General features: G+C 38.0%; 2 protein-coding genes across 18 annotated transcripts in view; both read left to right on the top strand.

Moving 5' to 3' along the window:
* The first annotated feature begins 134 nt into the window (after positions 1 to 134).
* LOC110945284 (serine-rich adhesin for platelets-like) lies at positions 135 to 12,624 on the top strand. 17 transcript variants are annotated; one of them, XM_051941833.1, is made up of 20 exons: positions 135 to 1,247; positions 2,531 to 2,674; positions 3,781 to 3,906; positions 3,989 to 4,143; positions 4,279 to 4,366; positions 4,464 to 4,565; positions 5,016 to 5,093; positions 5,472 to 5,549; positions 6,068 to 6,106; positions 6,230 to 6,289; positions 6,541 to 6,618; positions 6,838 to 6,900; positions 7,006 to 7,071; positions 7,487 to 7,549; positions 7,658 to 7,723; positions 8,139 to 8,201; positions 8,310 to 8,375; positions 8,791 to 8,853; positions 8,957 to 9,019; positions 9,467 to 12,624. In XM_051941833.1, exons 1-20 carry the CDS (start codon positions 1,190 to 1,192, stop codon positions 9,550 to 9,552), a joined length of 1,605 nt encoding a protein of 534 aa, XP_051797793.1. In that variant the 5' UTR covers positions 135 to 1,189; the 3' UTR covers positions 9,553 to 12,624. The 17 variants fall into 17 exon arrangements, with proteins under 17 accessions (XP_051797793.1, XP_051797792.1, XP_051797795.1 ...); XM_051941832.1 differs by having other exon boundaries at positions 6,209 to 6,289; XM_051941835.1 differs by lacking the exon at positions 5,472 to 5,549.
* Positions 12,625 to 16,596: 3,972 nt separating this feature from the next.
* LOC110956413 (collagen alpha-1(XVIII) chain-like) overlaps positions 16,597 to 21,653 on the top strand; it is a 50,679-nt gene continuing 45,622 nt past the window's right edge. Inside the window, exon 1 of the mRNA XM_022201866.2 lies at positions 16,597 to 16,855. Within this exon, the coding sequence (XP_022057558.2) occupies positions 16,777 to 16,855 (79 nt within the window). The 5' untranslated portion in view covers positions 16,597 to 16,776. The remainder of the gene's footprint in view (positions 16,856 to 21,653) is intronic.

The raw sequence follows: 21,653 nt of genomic DNA, 5'->3' as shown, positions 1-21,653 counted from the left end.
TTAAATGGTTTATAGTGAAAACAATACAGTTGTAGCAGCTTTTTCTAAAAACTTTAATTAGTTTTTCTGTGTTTAAACAAACTGTCATTTATTGTCATTTAAAGGGAGGGTGTAAAGTGTTTCTGTAGCACTGGACATATTTGTAGTGTTTTACTTTGTAGTATGTAGTAATAGTGTTCTCTTGTTGTCATGGTTACAGTGACGCCATGTCCCTATCTCACAGTGATACAGAAATCTTTAACAAATCCGTGGATCCAGACTATAAGCCGTGTCACTCCCAAAATCTAATCAGGTGGTTCTTGTGTCATTTCTGACCTTCCCTGAAAATTACATCCAAATCTGTTTGTCTGTTTTTGAGTAATGTTCTTAGCAGACAGACAGACAGATGGACAAACATACGCTGATCGTCGCATAACTCCACCGCGTTCCTTTCACGGAATAATTAGTTGAATTTTGTAGACAAAATTTGTATAGTTTTACTCAAGTGCAACTTTAAATGCAGGACTTTTGCTTAAAATACAACCACAGGGGCCCTTTAAGAAGCATGTGGCTCTAGATCTGTTGTCCTATTGGTGTAGTCCTCAGAGCTGAAGACAAACTTCCTGGGGCCAACATGAAAGCGCAACACTTCTTGAATAAACTTTTTAAATTTGAGGTATATTTAGAGTGAAATCATCCTTTAATACTATAACTTGTGCATTCAAACCGCAAACTTAACGGTAAGTGGTGCTGTCTATAAAAAAATGCTCTAAACGTGTGGCCTTCGAGGACGTGTGGTGCTCTCAGGCTCAGTTGCTAGGCGACCACATAAACATAAGCAACTGTGCGCCTTGTTTTTTTAAACTAATATTTTTTATTTTTACTTTATACGACTTTTAACTTTAAGTGCTGCCTTTTAGAAGCTTTGTGAGTCAATCGAAAAAAAAATCTTTTTTCAACCACCACTGCCCTCCACAGTGTAACCTTAAACAAACTGCGCCACAGGAAATAGCTCCTTTTTTACTTTCGATTTCTTCATAGGGCAGGGCATCGCTCAGTTCGCTCTTTTTGTCAAGTACGACTTCTTTTAGTGCCTTTTTTGCAGCCTTTTCGACAGTAAAGTTGTTTCTGACGACTCTTTTTGTTCTTCTTTAGTTTTATTAGTTAGTTTTTATTAGTTTATATAGTCTATTTGTTTTAAAGAGGAATCATGTCGCTGGCGCTGCTCGCTTTGATTTTCCTCGTGTCTTCCAGTTTGTCGGACGCAGGTAAGTTCTCGATCTTTAACTTCATCGTGTTTAAAGTTTAATGTAGAAATATTCAGCTATACGAAAGTGTATTTTTGATGATTGATGATTTTGATGAAGACGGCTTCCGTATTCTGTATCTCGTCATGCAGTGCGCATGCGTCCTGCCTGTTAAAGTTAGTCATTTCTCTAAAAGCCGGTGAAAAATTGTTTATAAATCAGATTAAAGGAGCAGTAATGTGAATAAAAGTGTTTGAGCAGATTGACTTCACAAGGAGCTGCACTGACTGTAATTTTATGAAATGATTAATAGTTTAAGTCGTTTTAAAGGCAGAATACCACAAATTCTCCTCTTCACGTTTGTCAGAAGTGAATATTTGCTTGTTTCTTCATTTATTTACTATTTCAAAGCTGATTGCAGACATCTGAATATGTTCATTTGGGCTTCAGACAATAACAATGCAGCTTTTTCAATATAGACTGAAAATTAAAATCATCTGAAGAAGATAGATGTCAGCCTTGCTGCTAATGGGAGCGATTTGATGAAAGAAACTATGCAAAATGAGCCTAATAAAATCTAAAATAAATGTCCTAAAGCTACGTTTACAAGACAAGGCTATGATTGGAGGCGGTGTGAGTAGTATATGTGGTGCAAATTTAAATTATGTATTTATTAAATGATGTAAACTCAAAAGATATGTTGAATATTTTCATTTTATGATCTCATTAATGTAATTTTACTTTTAAAAAAAATGTATATCTGACTATAGGACCAGTAATGTGAATAAGAGGACATGTGGCCGATTGATTCACTCATTAATCATTAAAATTATTGTTTTTTCAATGACAAAAATATGAATGCCACAATTTCCTGTTTCCTAATTTAGTCTTCTAGAATCTGATCAGATTAGAAAAACAACAATAACAACTTATAATAACAATGATATTAATGTAATATAATAATTTCCAACAAAGCTGTGATTAATTAAATTATATAGACCCCAATGAGATGGTGATTATTTTCATTTTGTGTTCAGAATATTTCCACTTTATTCTGTAAACAAAAGCCGATTTAATTTATTGTGTGAGTAGTTGTAGTTGTATGTGTGAAAGCCTCACATTTATACACTCGTGAGTCATGACACATAAATTCTCAAGTGTTTCATTACATATATATGGAGTTAAATTGAAAAACTACATTTGGACAGAACATTGTGATGATGGAAAACACTAAACAGACTTTAAAATGTAAAATCTGAGAGTTTCAATAATTAAACGTGTTGATGTTGTTTTGTTCGGGTCAGTCATCTACAAAAGCACTGGAGGTGAAGTCGTCATCCCCCCCGGGTCTGCGGCTGATCTCATCACAGCCATAACGTGGAAACACAACGAGGACATAGCCATGGAGTGGTACGGAGGAGAGCCTTCTGCCTTCCGACAATTCAACGGTAAGTGTCCTTGAGATTAAACAGAAAATTGACTTTTACGCTCATTTTTAAACGTTAGCTTTAAGTAGCATCTTTACTCTAAACCATAGGTGTCAAACTCATTTTAGTTCAGAGGCCACATTCACCCCAATTTAACCTTAAGTGACCTGTAAAATCAGAGCATAATAACCTATAAATAACCACAACTCCAATTTTATTTATTTGTTTTGGTGCAAGAAAAGTATGTTCTAAAAAAGTTCACATTTAAGGAATTATCTTTTTACAGCACATCACGAACAACCTGAAATTTCTCAAGAAAAATAAGTGAAAATTCAAAAGTATTCTGCCTCAGTTTATCATTTACATATTACAACTTATAGATCACAGTCTTTCTACAAATGCACAAAACATTCAGTCACTGTTTGTCTGGAACTGATTGACATAGTATTTTACTTGATGATCAAAACAACACAAGTCAGAGAAAAACAAAAAAAAACTAAACAAAATATAAAAAAAAAAAAATAGCCAGTTGCTGAAGACAGACAGTTATGTTCATCATTTTAACTCTTCGGTCTTCCTTAGATGCACCTCAACGCACAGCTGACAGAGTGATGAACAGTCGTTCTGTACTCTAATATTTTGTACACTTGCGTTATTTCTGCAGTTACTTTCTGGTTTTTAAGCTGTTGGCTAACGTTATGCTAGGTTGGTATAACTACAGCGATGTTATTGCTAACATAAACAGACAAGGAGTAGCTTTAGCCGGGTTAGCACAACTTCAGCAACGTAAATGAAAAACATGATGCAACGAAGCACGCGTCATTCATCATGACACATGGCAAAGAGAGTCAGCCTGAAATGGGAGACATGTTGAGTCATTGTTAATTTCACATCGTCATTATAACTCAGCCCACTTAACAGCATATACTGTTTTATGAGAATATATCAGCGTTTAATCTGCAAAAACTCCGGTCGATGATGATTATCTTGAAAGGGGCTATAATCAGCTGGCTGATAAATCGGTCGGACCCTAAATTTGGCATAAAACCCTTAAATTGAGCAGATGATGCCTGAATATTTCAGTTTACTCACTAATAATCTATAAAATGTCTTTAAAACACCTCCAGGCTGCACTACTCTGAACACACTGACTGGAGAGCTGACCATCTCAGGTTTGACTCGGGAGCACAGTGGCAGCTACACGGCAGAAATCAACAACAAAGTCGCCGGCACGACTGAAGTCCGGGTTATCTGTAAGTAGAGGAATTTCGTCGTCTTTTTTTTTTTTACATTTTCACTCAATTCTGATCGGTGTTTGTTGCCTATTGCCGTCAGCTCCCGTCCCCACACCAACTGTGTCCATGTGGTGCGACGCTGAAATGACTTACTGCACTCTGACCTGCGAAGGCAACACCACCGACCCCGAACTGGTCACCTACTCCTGGCAGATACCTGATGCACATAAAGGTCGACAGGTCAACATCACGAAGGTACAAACGGGAGAAAAATGTGGAAAAGATAAAACAACTGTGGTCGTTGGTCATCTTTACAACATCATGCAGTGTTTTGTAAATCAGTCTTAGTTTATGAGTTTGAAGCTAACACTGGTGTTCCCGGGTTTCCAGGAGGACTCTGAGCCCTGGTTCCGCTGTGAGATGCAAAATCCCATCAGCTCTGAAACGAGTGAAAACTTCTCGAACCCTTTCTTGTTCGGTAAGTCGTCAGATGTGTTTAACAGCACGATGACCGCAGTCTGCAATGTAGCATCCATGTTGCAGTGTTCGTCATTTATGCTTAATTTTTTTTGTAGGAAATCGGATGGTCACCATCATCTTGATACCCTGCATAATTCTGCTCCTGATTGGTTTGGTTGTTGGGATTTGCATATATTCCAAATGCAAATTCAAGAAAAGTAAGAATCCTCTAAATATTGGTGCATCACCGTTAGGAATATATTTCTGTACATTGTTTACCTGAGCTACCCTCCTTTCTCTAAATCTGATCATGTCCGTTTACTCACTCAAGTGAGTTCCAGCAGCTAAAATGCAAAACTACACTAAACAGCCTGCAGCAGGAGATTAAACAGAGTTTGCATCTTTAGGCAAATAAACTGAGATGCTTCGGATCTGCAACCAACAGCTGCAGAGTAAATCACTAAAATTCCAGCATGTTTTGTCAAAGATATTCAGTTGACTATCATAGAAAATGAGCTAACGTGTACATTTTACGATTTAGTTTAGATTTTTGACAATACAAGTGAGACACAAAATGAGAAGTGAAATGACAAGAAGAGACAAAACAACAAGAAACAAACACACAACCCTGAATGAAGTATTTCATTAACTCTTCTATTTTTTGACAGCATATTCACCAACGAAGAAGGAAGAAATCGAGATAAAGGTCCACAGCTCAGAAACCCCAGAGAGCAACAATCACACAGGTCAGTTACAAGACACAACACTACACAATGAAACACAAAGCTACACAAATGAGACAGAGAACCACACAAACAAGACAAAACATTACAAACAGCACAAATGAGCTACAAAACCACACACGCAAGCTACAAAACTACACACACGACCTACACTCCCATTCAAACAATACACAAAATCACACAAACAAGGTATGAAACTACACAAATGAGCTGCAAAACCACACAAACAATACACAAAACCACACTACACAAATGAGATACAACAAACAAAACAAAACTAAAGCCACACGAACAAGACACAAAATGAAAAGAAGAACCACAGCACAAGACACAACATTCTGGTGAATGAAGTATTTCATTAACTCTTCTGTTTTTTGACAGCGTATTCACCAATGAGGAAGGACGAAATCGAGCTCACGGTCCACAGCCCAGAAACCCCAGAGAGCAACAATCAAACAGGTCAGTTACAAGACACAAAACTACACAATGAAACACAAAACTACACAAATGAGACAAGGAACCACACAAACAAGACAAAACATTACAAACAACACAAATGAGCTACAAAACCACACAAGCAATACATAAAACCACGCTACACAAACGAGACACAACAAACAAAACATAAAGCCACACAAACAAGACACAAAATGAAAAGAAGAAAAACGGCACAAGACACAACATTTTGGTGTTCAGGGGTTACACACAATATTAACGACTTGAGCTGCATACAAACTAACTTCCTGTTTAGTGTTTAAGAACGGAGAACTCATCTGTTGCCATGGAGACCATAACAGTTCATTGTTCGAGGCTGTAAACGTGTTTATTTCTGCTGTAAAGTTGGACGTTTTAACATAGAGCTCTATGAGGGTTGATTTAACGTGTTGGAGCCTCAAGTGGACGTTTTGGCTGTTTGATTTTTAGTAACTTTGAATGTGAATATTTCCGCTCATGACGGTTCTTTTATTGTTCAACAGAAAACACAGAACTACGTGAGGTTTCCTGTAACGGAGCTGGTGAGTAAAGTGTGATTTATTGATGGGAAAACAGTAACAACGTGATTGAAAACCACTAAATTTGACAGGTCTGTTGTGTGTCTGATGCGTCTTTAACCACAGTACCATCTCTATCTACTGAAGAAACATCGGCTCTGATCCCCCAGACATCCTCTGTGGTCCCTGACGTCAGCAGGAGAACTGGTGAGTAAAATCTTTACTTCTATGGTTCGGTGTTATTTTGTGTCTCGCTTGTTTTGTATTGTTTCATGTTGCATTTGTGTTATTTGATGTCTAGTTTTGTTGTTTTGTGTCCTTCTGTGTCTCGTGTATGGTTTCATGTGTTATTTTGTTGTTTTCTGTCTTGTTTGTGTTGTTTTGGGTCTCATTTCAATGCTTTCTGTCTTCATTTTTCAAAAACAATAATAAATCTCAATCCTTTTATAATTTGACAGAGACTTCATCAAAGAAAGAGGAAGAAACTCAGGCCCTGATCCACAGATCAGGAACCCCAGAGAGCAACGATGAAACAGGTCAGTTACAAGACACAAAATTACACATAGAATACACAAAACTACACAAAGAATACACAAACCTACAGAAGCGAAACACAAACTACAGAAATGAGACACAAATGAGACACAACAAACAAAAAAACTACATAAATGAGACACAAAAATACAAATGAGACATTTTAGAACATGATATAAAATATCATGAGTGTTTGTGACGATTATTTTATCGTTTCACAGCGACGACAACCTCAAAAGGTGAAGAAGCTGTGATGTCTGTTGCAGAGAGCAGCAGCGAAGCAGGTGAGACAAACTTCAGGAAAAGAGTAGAAAGCTGCTGTTTATGATGAGATTTTGTTGTTTTGTTGTTTTTCACATCTACTCTTTGAATGTGTGATACTTTCACAGCGACGGACACACAGGACCAAAGCACATCCAGAAATGACCTAACAACAGCTGCATCCACAGACACTGGTGAGCTAAAACACTAAAAACTATCTTTATCCACTTTTCTGCAGCTCAAACTTGATTTAATGTGTAAAAAATGTAACATCAAATTCACATCTGTGCTTCCCGGTTTGTTTTTATCGCCGCAAAGTGGAGAAAATGTCAAATACAACTGAACTTTATCTTTCCAACAACTCTAGTTGCTCGTTTGTACATTGAACAATCACAACAGAAATGAGACACAAAAAGATACAAACTTGAAAAAACTACACAATCGAGACTGAAGAATATTATAAGCAGCATTAGAAACCATTTTTTGGCATTTTAATGCTGAAAAACGTGACTTATATTAAACATATTTGATGCGAAGGAATGTGAGTTTTAGAATGTGTTATCAAACATTATTTTGAGCACTTGTGACGATTATTTCATCGTTTCACAGCGACGACATCGTCAGAAGGTGAAGAAGCTGTGATGTCTGTTGCAGAGAGCAGCAGCGAAGCAGGTGAGACAAACTTCAGGAAAAGAATAGAAAGCTGCTTTTTATTATGAGATGTTGTTGTTTTGTTGTTGTTTTTCACATTGACTCTTTGAATGTGTGATACTTTCACAGCGACGGACTCACAGGACCAAAGCACATCCAGAAATGACCTAACAACAGCTGCATCCACAGAAACTGGTGAGCTAAAACACTAAAAACTATCTTTATCCTCTTTTCTGCAGCTCAAACTTGATTTAATGTGTAAAAAATGTAACATCAAATTCACATCTGTGCTTCCCGGTTTGTTTTTATCGCAGGAAAGTGGAGAAAATGTCAAATACAACTGAACTTTATCTTTCCAACAACTCTAGTTGCTCGTTTGTACATTGAACAATCACAACAGAAATGAGACACAAAAAGATACAAACTTGAAAAAACTACACAATCGAGACTGAAGAATATTATAAGCAGCATTAGAAACCATTTTTTGGCATTTTAATGCTGAAAAACGTGACTTATATTAAACATATTTGATGCGAAGGAATGTGAGTTTTAGAATGTGTTATCAAACATTATTTTGAGCACTTGTGACGATTATTTCATCGTTTCACAGCGACGACATCGTCAGAAGGTGAAGAAGCTGTGATGTCTGTTGCAGAGAGCAGCAGCGAAGCAGGTGAGACAAACTTCAGGAAAAGAATAGAAAGCTGCTTTTTATTATGAGATGTTGTTGTTTTGTTGTTGTTTTTCACATTGACTCTTTGAATGTGTGATACTTTCACAGCGACGGACTCACAGGACCAAAGCACATCCAGAAATGACCTAACAACAGCTGCATCCACAGAAACTGGTGAGCTAAAACACTAAAAACTATCTTTATCCTCTTTTCTGCAGCTCAAACTTGATTTAATGTGTAAAAAATGTAACATCAAATTCACATCTGTGCTTCCCGGTTTGTTTTTATCGCAGGAAAGTGGAGAAAATGTCAAATACAACTGAACTTTATCTTTCCAACAACTCTAGTTGCTCGTTTGTACATTGAACAATCACAACAGAAATGAGACACAAAAAGATACAAACTTGAAAAAACTACACAATCGAGACTGAAGAATATTATAAGCAGCATTAGAAACCATTTTTTGGCATTTTAATGCTGAAAAACGTGACTTATATTAAACATATTTGATGCGAAGGAATGTGAGTTTTAGAATGTGTTATCAAACATTATTTTGAGCACTTGTGACGATTATTTTATCGTTTCACAGCGACGACATCGTCAGAAGGTGAAGAAGCTGTGATGTCTGTTGCAGAGAGCAGCAGCGAAGCAGGTTAGACAAACTTCAGGAAAAGAGTAGAAAGCTGCTTTTTACTATGAGATGTTGTTGTTGTTGTTTTTCACATTGACTCTTTGAATGTGTGATACTTTCACAGCGACGGACACACAGGACCAAAGCACATCCAGAAATGACCTAACAGCTGCATCCACAGAAACTGGTGAGCTAAAACACTAAAAACTATCTTTATCCCGGTCTCTGTGACCAATATATAAATATTTTATTGTCCAGCAAGACACAAAACCAAACAAAAAGGACACAAGACGACACAGCTGCTTCACAAACTGACAAGAAGAGACAAAAAAGCATGAAATGAAACACAAAATGACACAAAGGGAACATTTTTGATTTCCTGATCCTAGTTTTTGACTTTTTGACTGAACTTCTGCACCTCGACTCAAAATTAAAGAAATTTCACTGAAAATAGCCTCACATTAGTGTTTGGCAGATATTCCAGCACTTGAAACTCCTAATTTCAAATATTTGCAGCTTCAAAGTTGCTAATAATTCATAGTTTTGGTTATTTATCACCAACAGGCCTCCACACTCAGTAGAAAAGAGTAAGTTTGTGTCATTGTGGTTAAAAAATTCTTTCATCTTTTAACAGAGGAATCACCAGAGGAGTCGAATGGGGAAGAAACAACCAGACCTCTATTGGAGGCGCAAAACCAAAGTGTCTCCGTTTCTGCTTGACGAAAACAGGTGCTGTAAGGAAAATAAGGACGAAAAACAAGTTACCAAAGGAATTTTCTGAGATTTTCTGCTCTTAAACTGCTGTTTACACAATGCTAGGGAAATGAGCAGTTTACTGAGACATATAGTGCTGTAAAATCTGTACGACATAGTTTTTTATGCAACTTTTTACTTGAATATTTATTAAAAAGGTACAGTGTTCATCTCAGACTAAAATTTAATCCGCCCCAATTAGTGGCACTGCAAGATCTTAATTTTTAAAAATGTAATTTATTCAGGTGACTTTGGATTTTATAGAATTTTCAGGGTTTTTACCCTGGAACTAAATGTTAAATGCTCAGGTAGCTCACATCATACAACACTGTTTATACTTAACCTTAAAGCTGCCATATTGTGCCTTTTTTTCAGCAAAGGAATGAAAGAGTGTATTTCAAATTTTCAGCTCAGTATACCACAAAGAGAGTTCACTGGAGCAAGACATTGCATATATGGTTTTAGTTCTATTCTAAATGAGCTGTTCCACTCTGAAAACCAATGAGCTGCTGCTGGCCACGCCCCACATCATTAGCAGTGATGGTAGGAGTAGTAATGTGGCTAACACTACCGTTAGCATTGATGGTAGCAGTAGTAATGTTACTAACACTAACATTATAGTGATGGTAGCAGTAGTAATGAGGCAAACATTGCCATTAGCAGTAATGGTAGCAGCAGTAATGTGGCTAACACGACCATTAGCATTGATGGTAGCAGTAGTAATGTGGCTATAGCACTGATGGTAGCAGTGGTAGTGTGGCTAACCTTACCATTAGCATTGATGATAGTAGCAGGAGTAATGTAGTTAATATTAACTTCAATGATAGCAGTAGTGATGTGGCAAACATTACCATTAGTATTGATGGTAGCATTAGTAATGTGGCTAACATTACCATTAGCAGTGATGGTAGCAGTAGTAATGTGGCAGACATTACCATTAGCAGTGATGTTAGCAGTAGTAATGTGGCTAACATTGCCATTAGCAGTGATGGTAGCAGTAGTAATGTGGCTGACATTACCATTAGCAGTGATGTTAGCAGTAGTAATGTGGCTAACCTTGCCACCAGCCTTGATGGTGGGAGTAGTAATGTGGCTAACACTACCACTACATTGCTACTTTTACCATCACTGCTAATGGTAATGTTAGCCTCATTACTACTGCTACTGATATCATTAAAGTTAATGTTAAGTACGTTACTGCTGCTACTACCATCAATGCTAATGGTAATGTTAGCCATATTACTAATGCTACTGCTAGCATTAAAGTTAACTGTATTACTACTGCTACCATTAAAACTGTGTTTATGCTCGCAGAACATTTGGTGATTTTTACTCATGGCTAAAACATTTAAAAGATTAGCAGAAGCTCTAGAATGTAATTATACTTGGTGGACTGAGAGGCGGCAGCTTATTTGAATGGAAAAACCTTAAATTTACCAATTTAACTGGTAAATTGCAGTGTTTCCCCTGGGTTGAAATGACTGTGAGGCGGTGGGGTGTAGGCAAGGGCCAACGGGGTGGGGGGCGCGGTTGTGGTTGTGTCAAAAGCTCCACATTCCCCCTTGGAACAAAGCTGAAGCCTTGCAGCCTGGCTTAATTTCTTTGATATTTAGCATCTTTCACCTTCAATTCTGTACATCTTCATATTTTCTGCTACAGATTTAAGTCTGAAACAAAAAAGGGAAGTGTAATAGCTTATGGTGCAGCTCCTGTGTTGACTTTGCCAGTGTGACTGACCAGTATTTGGGGTTAATTTGCTTTAAATGTCATTGAACCACCAGCAGCAATACTAAAAGGGACTACTTTAACCCATTAATGGTCCAAAATGTGCTCTGTAATGCACTGAAAATATTTCAGACCACTGTTGTACTTATTTCCTCAGCAGTAAAGTGCCAACTTCAGTGCTCAGTGTCCAAGCTCATCTCAGATAGTAACTGCTGCTAAAACACCAGCCAAAAAAAAAAAGGTAGAAAATAATAGTATATACTTTATTGGTCTCACAAAGGGACATTTGCAACTTCACAGCAGCAGTTACAGAAAGAAATATCAAGAGAACAGATCTGTAAATTAAAAATATAACATATACACACTATATATGCAATATAAATAAGATGAACTGAATAACACAAGGATGGTAGCATACCAATTTAAATGCATATTTAGATTATATTTTGCATGCTGTAGCTTGTGCTACTTGCACATGAATGTATCATTTGTCCAGCAGAGGGTGCACCATCCTATGTTATTTAAGTGTTTTAATGCATGGATGATGTGTAAAGATGGAAAACACAATCATTGAGTAGTAAAATGCATTTAAATCCTTTTAATCGTGTTTCAAATGAGCTTTGTCAGAATGTCATCATGAAGAAAAAAATGTGATAATGAAAAAATGTGATAGCAATACAGACAAAGAGATTTAAAACTGCGATGAACTTTTATATTAACATTAGTTATTTTTTAAGCTGTTATGTCTTCCATCTTCACACACAGTCTGTGTCTTCTTTGTTTTTAATAGTTTTTAAGTTACATTAACTTGTGAAAATGTGACTTAAGTTTTCTATGTGTTCTTGTATTTTTATGTTTAGTTTTTTGTAATGTTCACATTGAACATATTTTCACCATTTTGAAACATGCTGACAGTCTTAGTATCCAGTTAATGCAGTAAACACAGAAAGCCAACACACTAAAGTGCCTTTGTCTGTTTAAAATGGACCCATCTGAACACCTAAACATCATGAACTAAATACTTATATGCTGCGTCAATGTCCAGCACTTTGTCTGTGGTGTCAGATTTAGTTTCAGTTTGATTGTTTAAACGGCACAAAAGTGACACAATAACTGCAGGTGAGGTGACTGTGGTTCATTGTCACAACATCATCATATTACCGCCTTTTCTCGCCTGCTGGCTTCTGTTTACAATGAAAACTAGCTGCTTACAGGTAATCGTGGTGCACTAAAATCAGAACTGGATATTTGAGCCATTATTTGCTTATTTGTACTGTCATTGATAAAATTGAATAAACCACTATGCCTGAAAAACTGAGAAAACCTGTGTATCATTTAATTTACCGTAATTTAATTCATTGCTGCTGCAAATATTGGAGCCCTGCTGTTCTTCAAAATCAATTAAAACCACCGAACAAAATGCGACTAGCAGCTCTATGCTACTGGTTAGCATTCCTACGTGGTCACTAGCACCTTCAGCTACTGACTAGCATTCCTTGGCTACCCATCAGCATATCTTAGCATCTTTGGTGACTAGCATTTCTAGGCTAGTCAACATTATTGCCTGACTAGCGTCTTTGGACTGGTAACTAGAATTCCTGCACTTTCGATGGACATTTCTAAGGTAGTCACTAGCATCACAAACTATCAACTAGCAATCCCTGAGCTGGTTATTACCATAGGTTTGTGGCTAGCTTTAATAGGCTAGTTCCTAGTATCCCTAGGCAGTAGTGACAAATACTGCTAGGCAAGCATTCTGAGGCCAGAGACTAGCAAATCTCAGCTACTCATGCTTCATTGCCTGGCTAATCACTAGCTTACCTGGGCTAACAACTGGTGTTCCTAGGGTAGTCATCACCACAGGGGTATCAAGTAGAACACCGAGGTCACTGAATAGCATCTCCAGGGTAGTCACTAAAATCCCTTATTGTCACCGTTGTCTTACTACGTTAACAATTAGCAATCCTTGTTTAGCTTGTTACTAGCACATGGCTAGTCACTGGGATCGCTCGGCTGGGAACCTAGCATTCATGACAAATATTGTTGGGATAGTCCCTATCATTTCTAGGCTAGCCAAAAGCATTCATAACATAGCAACTAGCAATCTTTGACTACTCCCCATCGTTGCTTGGCTAGTTACTATCATCCATGGGGTGGCAACTAAGATTTCTGGGCAACAACTTGCATTCCTAAGCTAATTACTACCCTATGCCAGCAACTAGTATTACCTTGATATAGCAGGTGACTAGCATTCAGAAGCTAGTCACCTGCATTCTTCAGCCACTGTCTAGTATCCCTGTCCTTATCATTAGGATCTCAAAATGAATGATCAGCATTCCAAGCTTGCTCGCTAGCATTCGTAAGCTTGTTACTAACTTTACTAGGCTAGTCACGAGCGTCTCATAGGTTAGCATCTGGCATTCCTGTGCACTTGCACCCAAGATGAGTGATTAGCGTTCCAAGGTTAGCCACTAGCATTGTCATTCCCGACACTAATCAATATTACAGGTGATGTGTAGATTGTCGTTTTCACAATGAAAACTCTACAGTATGATGATAAATGGTTAGGAAAGGTAGGGAATGATTAGCTCTGGGATGCTAATGACTTGTCCAGTTCATCCAAACCTCTGAGGCCTCTGAAGATTGACAACATGAAAGTCCAGCTGACAGATTTGCAGAAATGATGAATCATGTCGACATGCAGCAGAATCTCAGAGGAATGTTTCCTTTTTGACACCAAGAAGTGAGCAGAACATGTCCCTTCATTGATCTGACTGCAGAGGTTTCTGGGGAACAGGATATTTGTGGTGCAACACTTCCTGTCAGCTGTGGATGAACAGAGCTCAGTGTTCTCTGCAGGTCGGTGGGAGGACGAGCTGTCAGGTCGTGTGTTCACACAAAAATTACAGGTGTTTGTGAGTGATGCGCTTGTTTCCATAAGTGCTACCTTCATGATGAGTCTTTCTGAGCGTTGACAGCACAGAAGATGCATGGAATTTAAATTTTAAGTGTGAGGAGGGGGATGTCTGAACAACAACACTGAGAGCAGCTGGTGGCAAAGACCTGCCAGCGGAAAGTGGACTTATCTTTACGTGTGCAGACAGGACTGACAGTGAACTGAGGGATTCAGACAGGGAGGGATTTTTCTATTCAGTCGTGTAGTTCAGAAAACATGTTCTGACAAACCCTGTTACACTGACACCCACTTTACTTCAACCCACCAAGAGACGATAAAACAAAAGAGATTCTTTCTACAGAAAACCTTGAGAGCAAGGGCTGGTTGTTGAACAAAGAGCCAGAAAACACTAACGTACAGTCAAAGTGCCCCCTAAGGTGTCAAATTATGGGTTATTCAAGTGGGTTTATATGTGAAAATTTGCTTGATGGATTGTAATTGCAGCCAGTGAGCGATCCATCCAGAAGGTTGTTCAGTAAATTGTGTCAAACAACTTGTGCCAGGCTAAATCAAGCTAGCCACTACCAATCTAGTGTGTTGGTTAGCATTTTAAATAGCTATGGACAGGCCAAAGCAACATAGCTAGCCTCAATCCTCTAGTATGCTGTTTTAGCTTTAGACAGACCAAGGCTAACTAGTTAAATACAATTCATCTAACATGTTGTTTAGCATGTCAAATCGCTGTACAGAGACAAATGCTAGCTCACTAGTTACCTTATATTTTGCATGTTGCATGTCACACAGCTTTCACTATGCTAAGGCTAACTAGCTAACTACTTTCCATCTAGCACATTTTTTAATTCATTGAACAGCTTTGGAGGAGCCAAGGCGAGCTAGATTTCTATCTTGCCATCTATAATATTGAGTCGTTGGAGACAGACCAAGGCTAGCGACCTAAACCAAATCTGTTTAACTTGCTAAACAGCATGCTACATGGATAGTAGCTAAAGCTAGCAAGACTTGGACTGTCCTAAGGTGTTTGACATGTTAAACACGATGCTAGGTCATCTATATGCTAAATATTTGGTACAAATCATAAATTAACCTTGTGGTTGGTGTATTAAAGTCTTTAAGGATATATTTATATCTAGCTTATTTATTCACTTGGACGATGTAGATTAGCATTAAGTTCAACTGTGATTACAAGATGTAACATTGCTAATTGTGACAAAAAATAACAGAAAATATTCAGGAGCTTAATTCTTAACATGTTATTGAATTATAACTACCGATGCAACATGATTTATATTGAGAATTATTAATGCAAATCTGCAAAAGCATCAAATAGGTAAATACAGTATGTGCCTCCAAAATGCAAAATACTCAACAAGCGTCTTAAACTTGCACCAAACCAAACAGCCGCCTAATTAATTAAGAAAATAATAATTAGTTGCACCCTTATACCATAAAAATGATTAAATATGAGCTCCACTTCATGAATGCATGAAAAATAATATTCCAATCATGCCAAATGTAACCCTGCAACAGTCTCCAGAGTCATTTGTAGGACTTTCGGTTCATTTTCCTGCCTTATGTTAGTACTTATATACAGACTCTGAATACATCCTCCCCCTCAGATAGGCAGTGGTGGTATTTATGGAGTATCTGTCATCATGTGAAGCCTTTCTCTGGTTGTGGAATGCAGGTTTTAGTGCAGAACTCAGACAGGTGCCACTGCAGGCAACATGTCTGAACAGAGACTTAGTCAAACTCATGGAAAACTCCACATCGGTCAGAGTGTATTTGCTTTTATGACTCCATAATCATAAATCTCCACCCAAATATGTGACTTTTGAGAAAATCTCACCACAGTTGTATTTCTCAGTGGTGGATTTGGTCATTTTGGTCAAATAGACGAATCATTTACTCATTGAGCTCAGATATTTATTCAGCAAGTGTTTTACATCTGTCTCCACATCCCACTGGAAATACAACGGACTTCACTAGTCACTAGCATCACCAGGTAAGTCACTAGCATCTCTTGGCTAGTCACAAGCATCTCGATGCTACCATCGAGATGCTTGTAAGTGATCCTATACTAACTGCTAACATCCCTATGCTTTCCAATTGCAGAAATGAAGTTAACTGACATCAATTAACAAAACAAAATGTTTATCAAAGTATCCGAATGTGAATACACATTAAAAACAAATGCAACATCATAAAATGTATTTTTTTTTTTTTAGAATCTGCAATATATCTTTTAGCAGCTAGTGTGTGCAAGTTTAGCGACAGGAAGCGTTGGACGTGAAACTCTTACTGTGAAAACCCTCCTCCGGAAGCAGCGGGGTGATTTCCTGCAGCTTCACAGCGTCACATTTTCGCTCTGAGCGCAGCGTCAAGGTGCTCAATCCTCCGTCGGTAGCAGCAGGAGGTAGCAACTGCTCTCACCGGGCTCCACTCGTCCTCTGCGGCCGCCCAGTGTCTGCTGGAGATGAAAACTCCTCCAAGAAGCGTCTGAGCGGATTTTACTTTCAGTTGTTGTGAGATTTGTAGCTTTATCGATCAGGATGCGCAGCAGGTGTTGGACGCTGAGCTGCACTTTCATCCTGCTGCTGCTGGTGGCTCAGACGCGATCACAGCGCAGAGGTAACTTAATTTTATTCTTTAAAGCATGTTCTAATATCTGGTTTCAGTCGGTTTGGAGGAAAAATGTTGCTACAGAGCTTCAGAAGTACTGAAATATTGCAGAAAAAGTGCAGAAAATGAGTATAAAGCTGCTAAACATAAGGAGTTGTATCAGATTCTTGGTTTGCTGCTCTCAGTTGTGACTTTTTGCTGCAGTGAGCTGCAGAATTTGGATTTAGATGCTTTGCAGCAGGAATGAGCTTGATGATGTCTGGACTTGTTTATTGGAATAAAGAGCAGCTCAGACTCTGCTTCTGTCAGTTTTATGATTCATGCATCGACCTGTTTCTACTGCTGATCTCAGCTGCTTCTGATTCTACTCAACCTGCTGCTGCGACTGTCAGCTTCAGGGGCGTTTTGCGTCTCTATGTTGTCATTTTATTTCTCTTTCAGGCCTTTTTTCATCTGCTTGCAGTTGTTTGAGATCAATTTGTGTCATTATGTGTCTTATTGAGGTCATTTTGTGTCTTTTTGTTGTCATTTTACTTTTCGTGATGGTGGTGTTGTGTCTCTTTTTCGCCATTTTGTGTCTATTTGTCAACTTTAAGTGTCCTTGTAGTCCTTTTACATCTCTCTGTAGGTGTTTCGTGGCTCTCTGTGGTTGTTTTAAATTTCTTTGTAGTTGTTCTGTGCCTGTTTATGGTTGTTTTGAATCATTTTGTGCCTGTTTGTGTATGTGGTTATTTTGCGTCTCTTTGTGTTTTTTTGTGTCTCTTTGTGGTTGTTTTGTGTCACTTTGTGGTTGTTTTGTGTCTGTCTGTGGTTATTTTAGTCTGTGTGGCTGTTTTGTGTCTTTTTGTGGTTATTTTGTGTCCATGTGTGGTTGTTTTTGTCACTTTGTTGTTGTGTTTACCTTTTTGTGTCTCTTACAAAATGACCATAGACCGCTGCAACGAGGTACAAAACAGTTTTTCATTGTCGTCTTGCTGTTTTTGGTGCCTTTGAGTCCTTTTGAATATTTTGTTGTCATTTTGCATCAAACTGTGACTAATCTGTGCTTTGTTTTGGCCATTTTGAGTCATTTTGTGTAATTTTGTGGTCATTTTCAGCCTCGTTTTACTTGTTTGTTTGACTTTCTAACAAGAATTTCATATATTTTTGTGTGTCTGTGTGTGTAACTGTGATTGTGTTACTATGTGGGGGTGTGTGAGGTAATTTCTGCCTTGTTCAGATTTTCCCGTCTTCAGGGCTCCTCAGTCAGAGAAACAGATACACACTTCATTGCCTAATTTTACCTACACACACACATACACACACACACATCACGCTGACATTTAGATTGCCCACACAGTCATGTAGAGACACAGACTGTACTGTACATGCAGAGAAGCTTCACCCAAGCATTCCCTGTACAGTTGGGAGCTGTGGAACTCTGCTGGTGTTTCTGTTCTGTTGTCTCTGCAGCTACAGAAGTTGCAACAGTTTCCAGCTGCTTTCGGTCAAATTCCAAAGAGTTTCCAGCTGCAAATAGCTAAGGTGATGAGAAACATTCACAACAATGCATTCAATTTAGAAAGCACAGCAGAATTTTCTAAATTAGTCCCATCTCTCCACGTTTTCTCTCTGCGCTCTCAGTTTTTTTTTTTAAATTGGAATTTGTTTGTTTGCGGCTTGTGATCAGTTTGACCAAGAAAACTGAGCGAACACAGTGTCATTTTATCTTTATGATTTTCCCGTGTCTATTTGTGGTCATTTTGTGTCTGTGTGGCTGTTTCGTGTCTCTTTATGGTAGTTTTGTGTCTCTTTATCGTAATTTTTTGTCTCTTTATGGTTATCTTGTGTCTCTTTGTAGTCATTTTGTGTCATTTTTTTGGTCATTTTGTGTCATTTTTTGGTCATTTTGTGTCTCTTTGTGGTCATTTTGTGTCTCTTTATGGTCATTTTGCGTCTCTGTGGTCATTTTGTGTCTCTTGTGGTCATTTTGTGTCTGTGTGGCTGTTTTGTGTCTCTTTATGGTAGTTTTGTGTCTCTTTATCGTAATTTTTTTGTCTCTTTATGGTTATCTTGTGTCTCTTTGTAGTCATTTTGTGTCATTTTTTTGGTCATTTTGTGTCATTTTTTGGTCATTTTGTGTCATTTTTTGGTCATTTTGTGTCTCTTTGTGGTCATTTTGTGTCTCTTTATGGTCATTTTGCGTCTCTGTGGCTATTTTGTGTCTCTTTGTGGTCATTTTGTGTCTCTTGTGGTCATTTTGTGTCTCTTTGTGATCATTTTGTGTCTCTTTGTGGTCATTTTGTGTCTCTTTGTGGTCATTTTGCATCTCTGTGGCTGTTTTGTGTCTCTTTGTGGTCATTTTGTGTCTTGTGGTCATTTTGTGTCTCTTGTGGTCATTTTGTGTCTCTTTGTGGTCATTTGGTGTCGCTTTGTGGTGTTTTGGTGTCTCTTTGTTGTGTTTTGGTTGCTTTTTGTGGTTGTTTTGTGCCTCTGTGTTAATTTTAAGTTTTTTTTTTTTAGTGTTTCTGTGTCTTTTTGTCACCATTTTACATCTTTTTGTGGTTATTTTGTGTCTCTTTGCAGTGTTTCTGTGTCTTTCTGTTGTCATCTTTTTGCAATTTTGACCATTTTGTGTTTCTTTGTGGTCATTTTGTGTCACTCTGTGGTGTTTTGGTTGCTCTGTGTGGTTGTTTTGCGTCTCTGTGGTGGTTTCATGTTTCTTAAAAAAGTGTGGTTTTGCGTCAATGTAAACTTATTTTGTATTACTTTGTGTCTTTTTTGATTTGTTTTGCGTTTATTTTTTCAGAATTTTGCATTTCTGTCATCGTTTTCTGTGTCTTTGTTCATGTTTCTACGACTTTTGTGGGTGTTGTACTGGCTAATGCTAGTTAGCAGTTATCTCTGGTTTACTCATGTCCAATCCCAGTTGTATTGAACAATCCAGTCCAAGTCCAGGTTATGAAAAAACAAGAATGTATTTATTTACATTGTGTCGCTGATTAATTCACAAAAAAGGCTTTCAAAACAAACACAGGACGGGACACGGTAAGAAAACCGTGTGTCTCCACTGCTAACCTGGCGTTTTTTCCCATAATCTCACGTTCCGGTGAGTCAAGCTGCAGGCTCTTAAAGCTACAGTACCACCAGAAATTAAACATAAAGTGAAGAGTCTGTTCCAGTCCAGAAGATAAACAAATAACCATATTCCATTAGCATCACTCTGAAATAACCATTAAACCAATATGCAAACTTAAGATTCAAAAGTTACAGCAAAAATTATATCTACTGTAAATAACAAACAAATAAAATGAGAAAATCAGCAAACTTATGATTGCCTCATACAGGTGTTTTGTGTGTGTCTTTGGGTTATTTAGTGTCTCCTTTTTGTTATTTTGGAGGCTGGAGCAGGTTGGAGGAAACTAAATGAACCAAATAAAGAAACTGTTGTGAAACTGTGAGCCTCATTACCTGATAATTTACCGTCCGTGCTGGATGTGATTTACATCCTCGTTGTTTTCCGTCTCTGTGTTTAGCTGCTCTCAGATTTACTGCAGTCGTGTTCAGGAAGCGTGTAAACGCCGAGCAGCAGACGTCTCCTGTGGGTGGCCAGCAGCCTCTTCATGTTATGTACGATGGGTATTTTATCAAAGCACACAATAAAACCTGAGAGCTGCTCTAGATGACTAAACAAAGAGCTCCAGATTTAGGATGGAGAGGAGCCTGATGGGGTAATTAGACCTGAGGAGGATCTTTATTTCAGTTTGTTTCACAGCTGGTGCGACTTGTTTCGACACGACAACATCAAAAATGCCTGCGTTGCATTTTAATGTGGAAATTTTGTGTTGGCTGCTATTTTCAGTCGCCTCGAGCTCTTCAGATGCAAACACATGTCGAACACACAGTGGAAATATTGGAAACGCACTTGATTTGTTGTCCAAAGTACAGGAAGCAACAATTTGGAGACTGGTCTGTTTGTTGAGTCACAAATAATTGATTCCATTTAGAGTTTGTGGTGATTTTGCGTTTCACTGACAGGTTCATGTCTCTTTGTGGTGGTTTTAGGTCCATATGTGGTCATTTGGTGTGTCCTTGTGGTCATTTTGTGTCTTTTATTGGTCATTTTATATCTTGTTTTAATTGTCTTGTGTCTCTTTATTTTTGTTTTGTGTTTCTGTGTGGACATTTTGTGCGCATTGGTGACAGCTTCTTGAATGTAAAGATTCACAGCTTTTAAAATGTTGAATATCTTTGGTTCACAGATCAGCTGGTAATGAAAATAATTAATGACACACCTTTAGACGAGCCCTGCAGGGAACATGACATGAAACAGTTTAAGATTAAATATCTACTGGATTGTTATCAATTTTCCTGACAGACTGAAATCTGTTGATGTTAAAACATCATTAAATGTCTGCGGTGTCTCAGATTGTAATTCATGAAGATGCATCAGTGCTGCAGAACCACTAATTACAGAGTTAAACTATATGCTGCAGTGTGAAGCTGTAATGAAGAATCACTGTTGGGGTTTTGGAGAAAACATGTCTGGCTCAATTGCTTCACATCTAATCTAATATGAAGTTTTAATTACGAATATTTGACTTTACCTCACTGCATTAAACCTGTTATGATGTTTGTTTCCAGAGGATGATTAAAATCTTATCTTGACTTCGTTTAACATTACAAATCCTGACTTTTGTGGACTTAACTTATCTTGACTTATCTCTTTGCAGTATATCTTGTCTTATTTTTTGCTTATGTTGAGCTATCTTCACCTGCAATGATATTGACTTATCGCGACCTATCCTAACTTATCGCGACCTATCCT

The sequence above is a fragment of the Acanthochromis polyacanthus genome, chromosome 22 (assembly GCF_021347895.1).
Source record: "Acanthochromis polyacanthus isolate Apoly-LR-REF ecotype Palm Island chromosome 22, KAUST_Apoly_ChrSc, whole genome shotgun sequence".
Taxonomy (NCBI): Eukaryota; Metazoa; Chordata; class Actinopteri; family Pomacentridae; genus Acanthochromis; species Acanthochromis polyacanthus.
Note: the sequence above shows the minus strand (reverse complement) of the source record. Positions and strands in the feature narration are given on the sequence as shown.

What these genes read in the sequence shown, in the direction of transcription:
- LOC110945284 (XM_051941832.1), top strand. Translation starts at nt 1,190, where the DNA reads ATGTCGCTGGCGCTGCTCGCTTTGATTTTCCTCGTGTCTTCCAGTTTG. An exon ending in CAAATGCAAATTCAAGAAAA is followed by an intron (nt 4,566 to 5,015) that starts GTAAGAATCCTC and finishes ATTTTTTGACAG; the next exon opens with CATATTCACCAACGAAGAAG. An exon ending in GGTTTCCTGTAACGGAGCTG is followed by an intron (nt 6,107 to 6,208) that starts GTGAGTAAAGTG and finishes CTTTAACCACAG; the next exon opens with TACCATCTCTATCTACTGAA.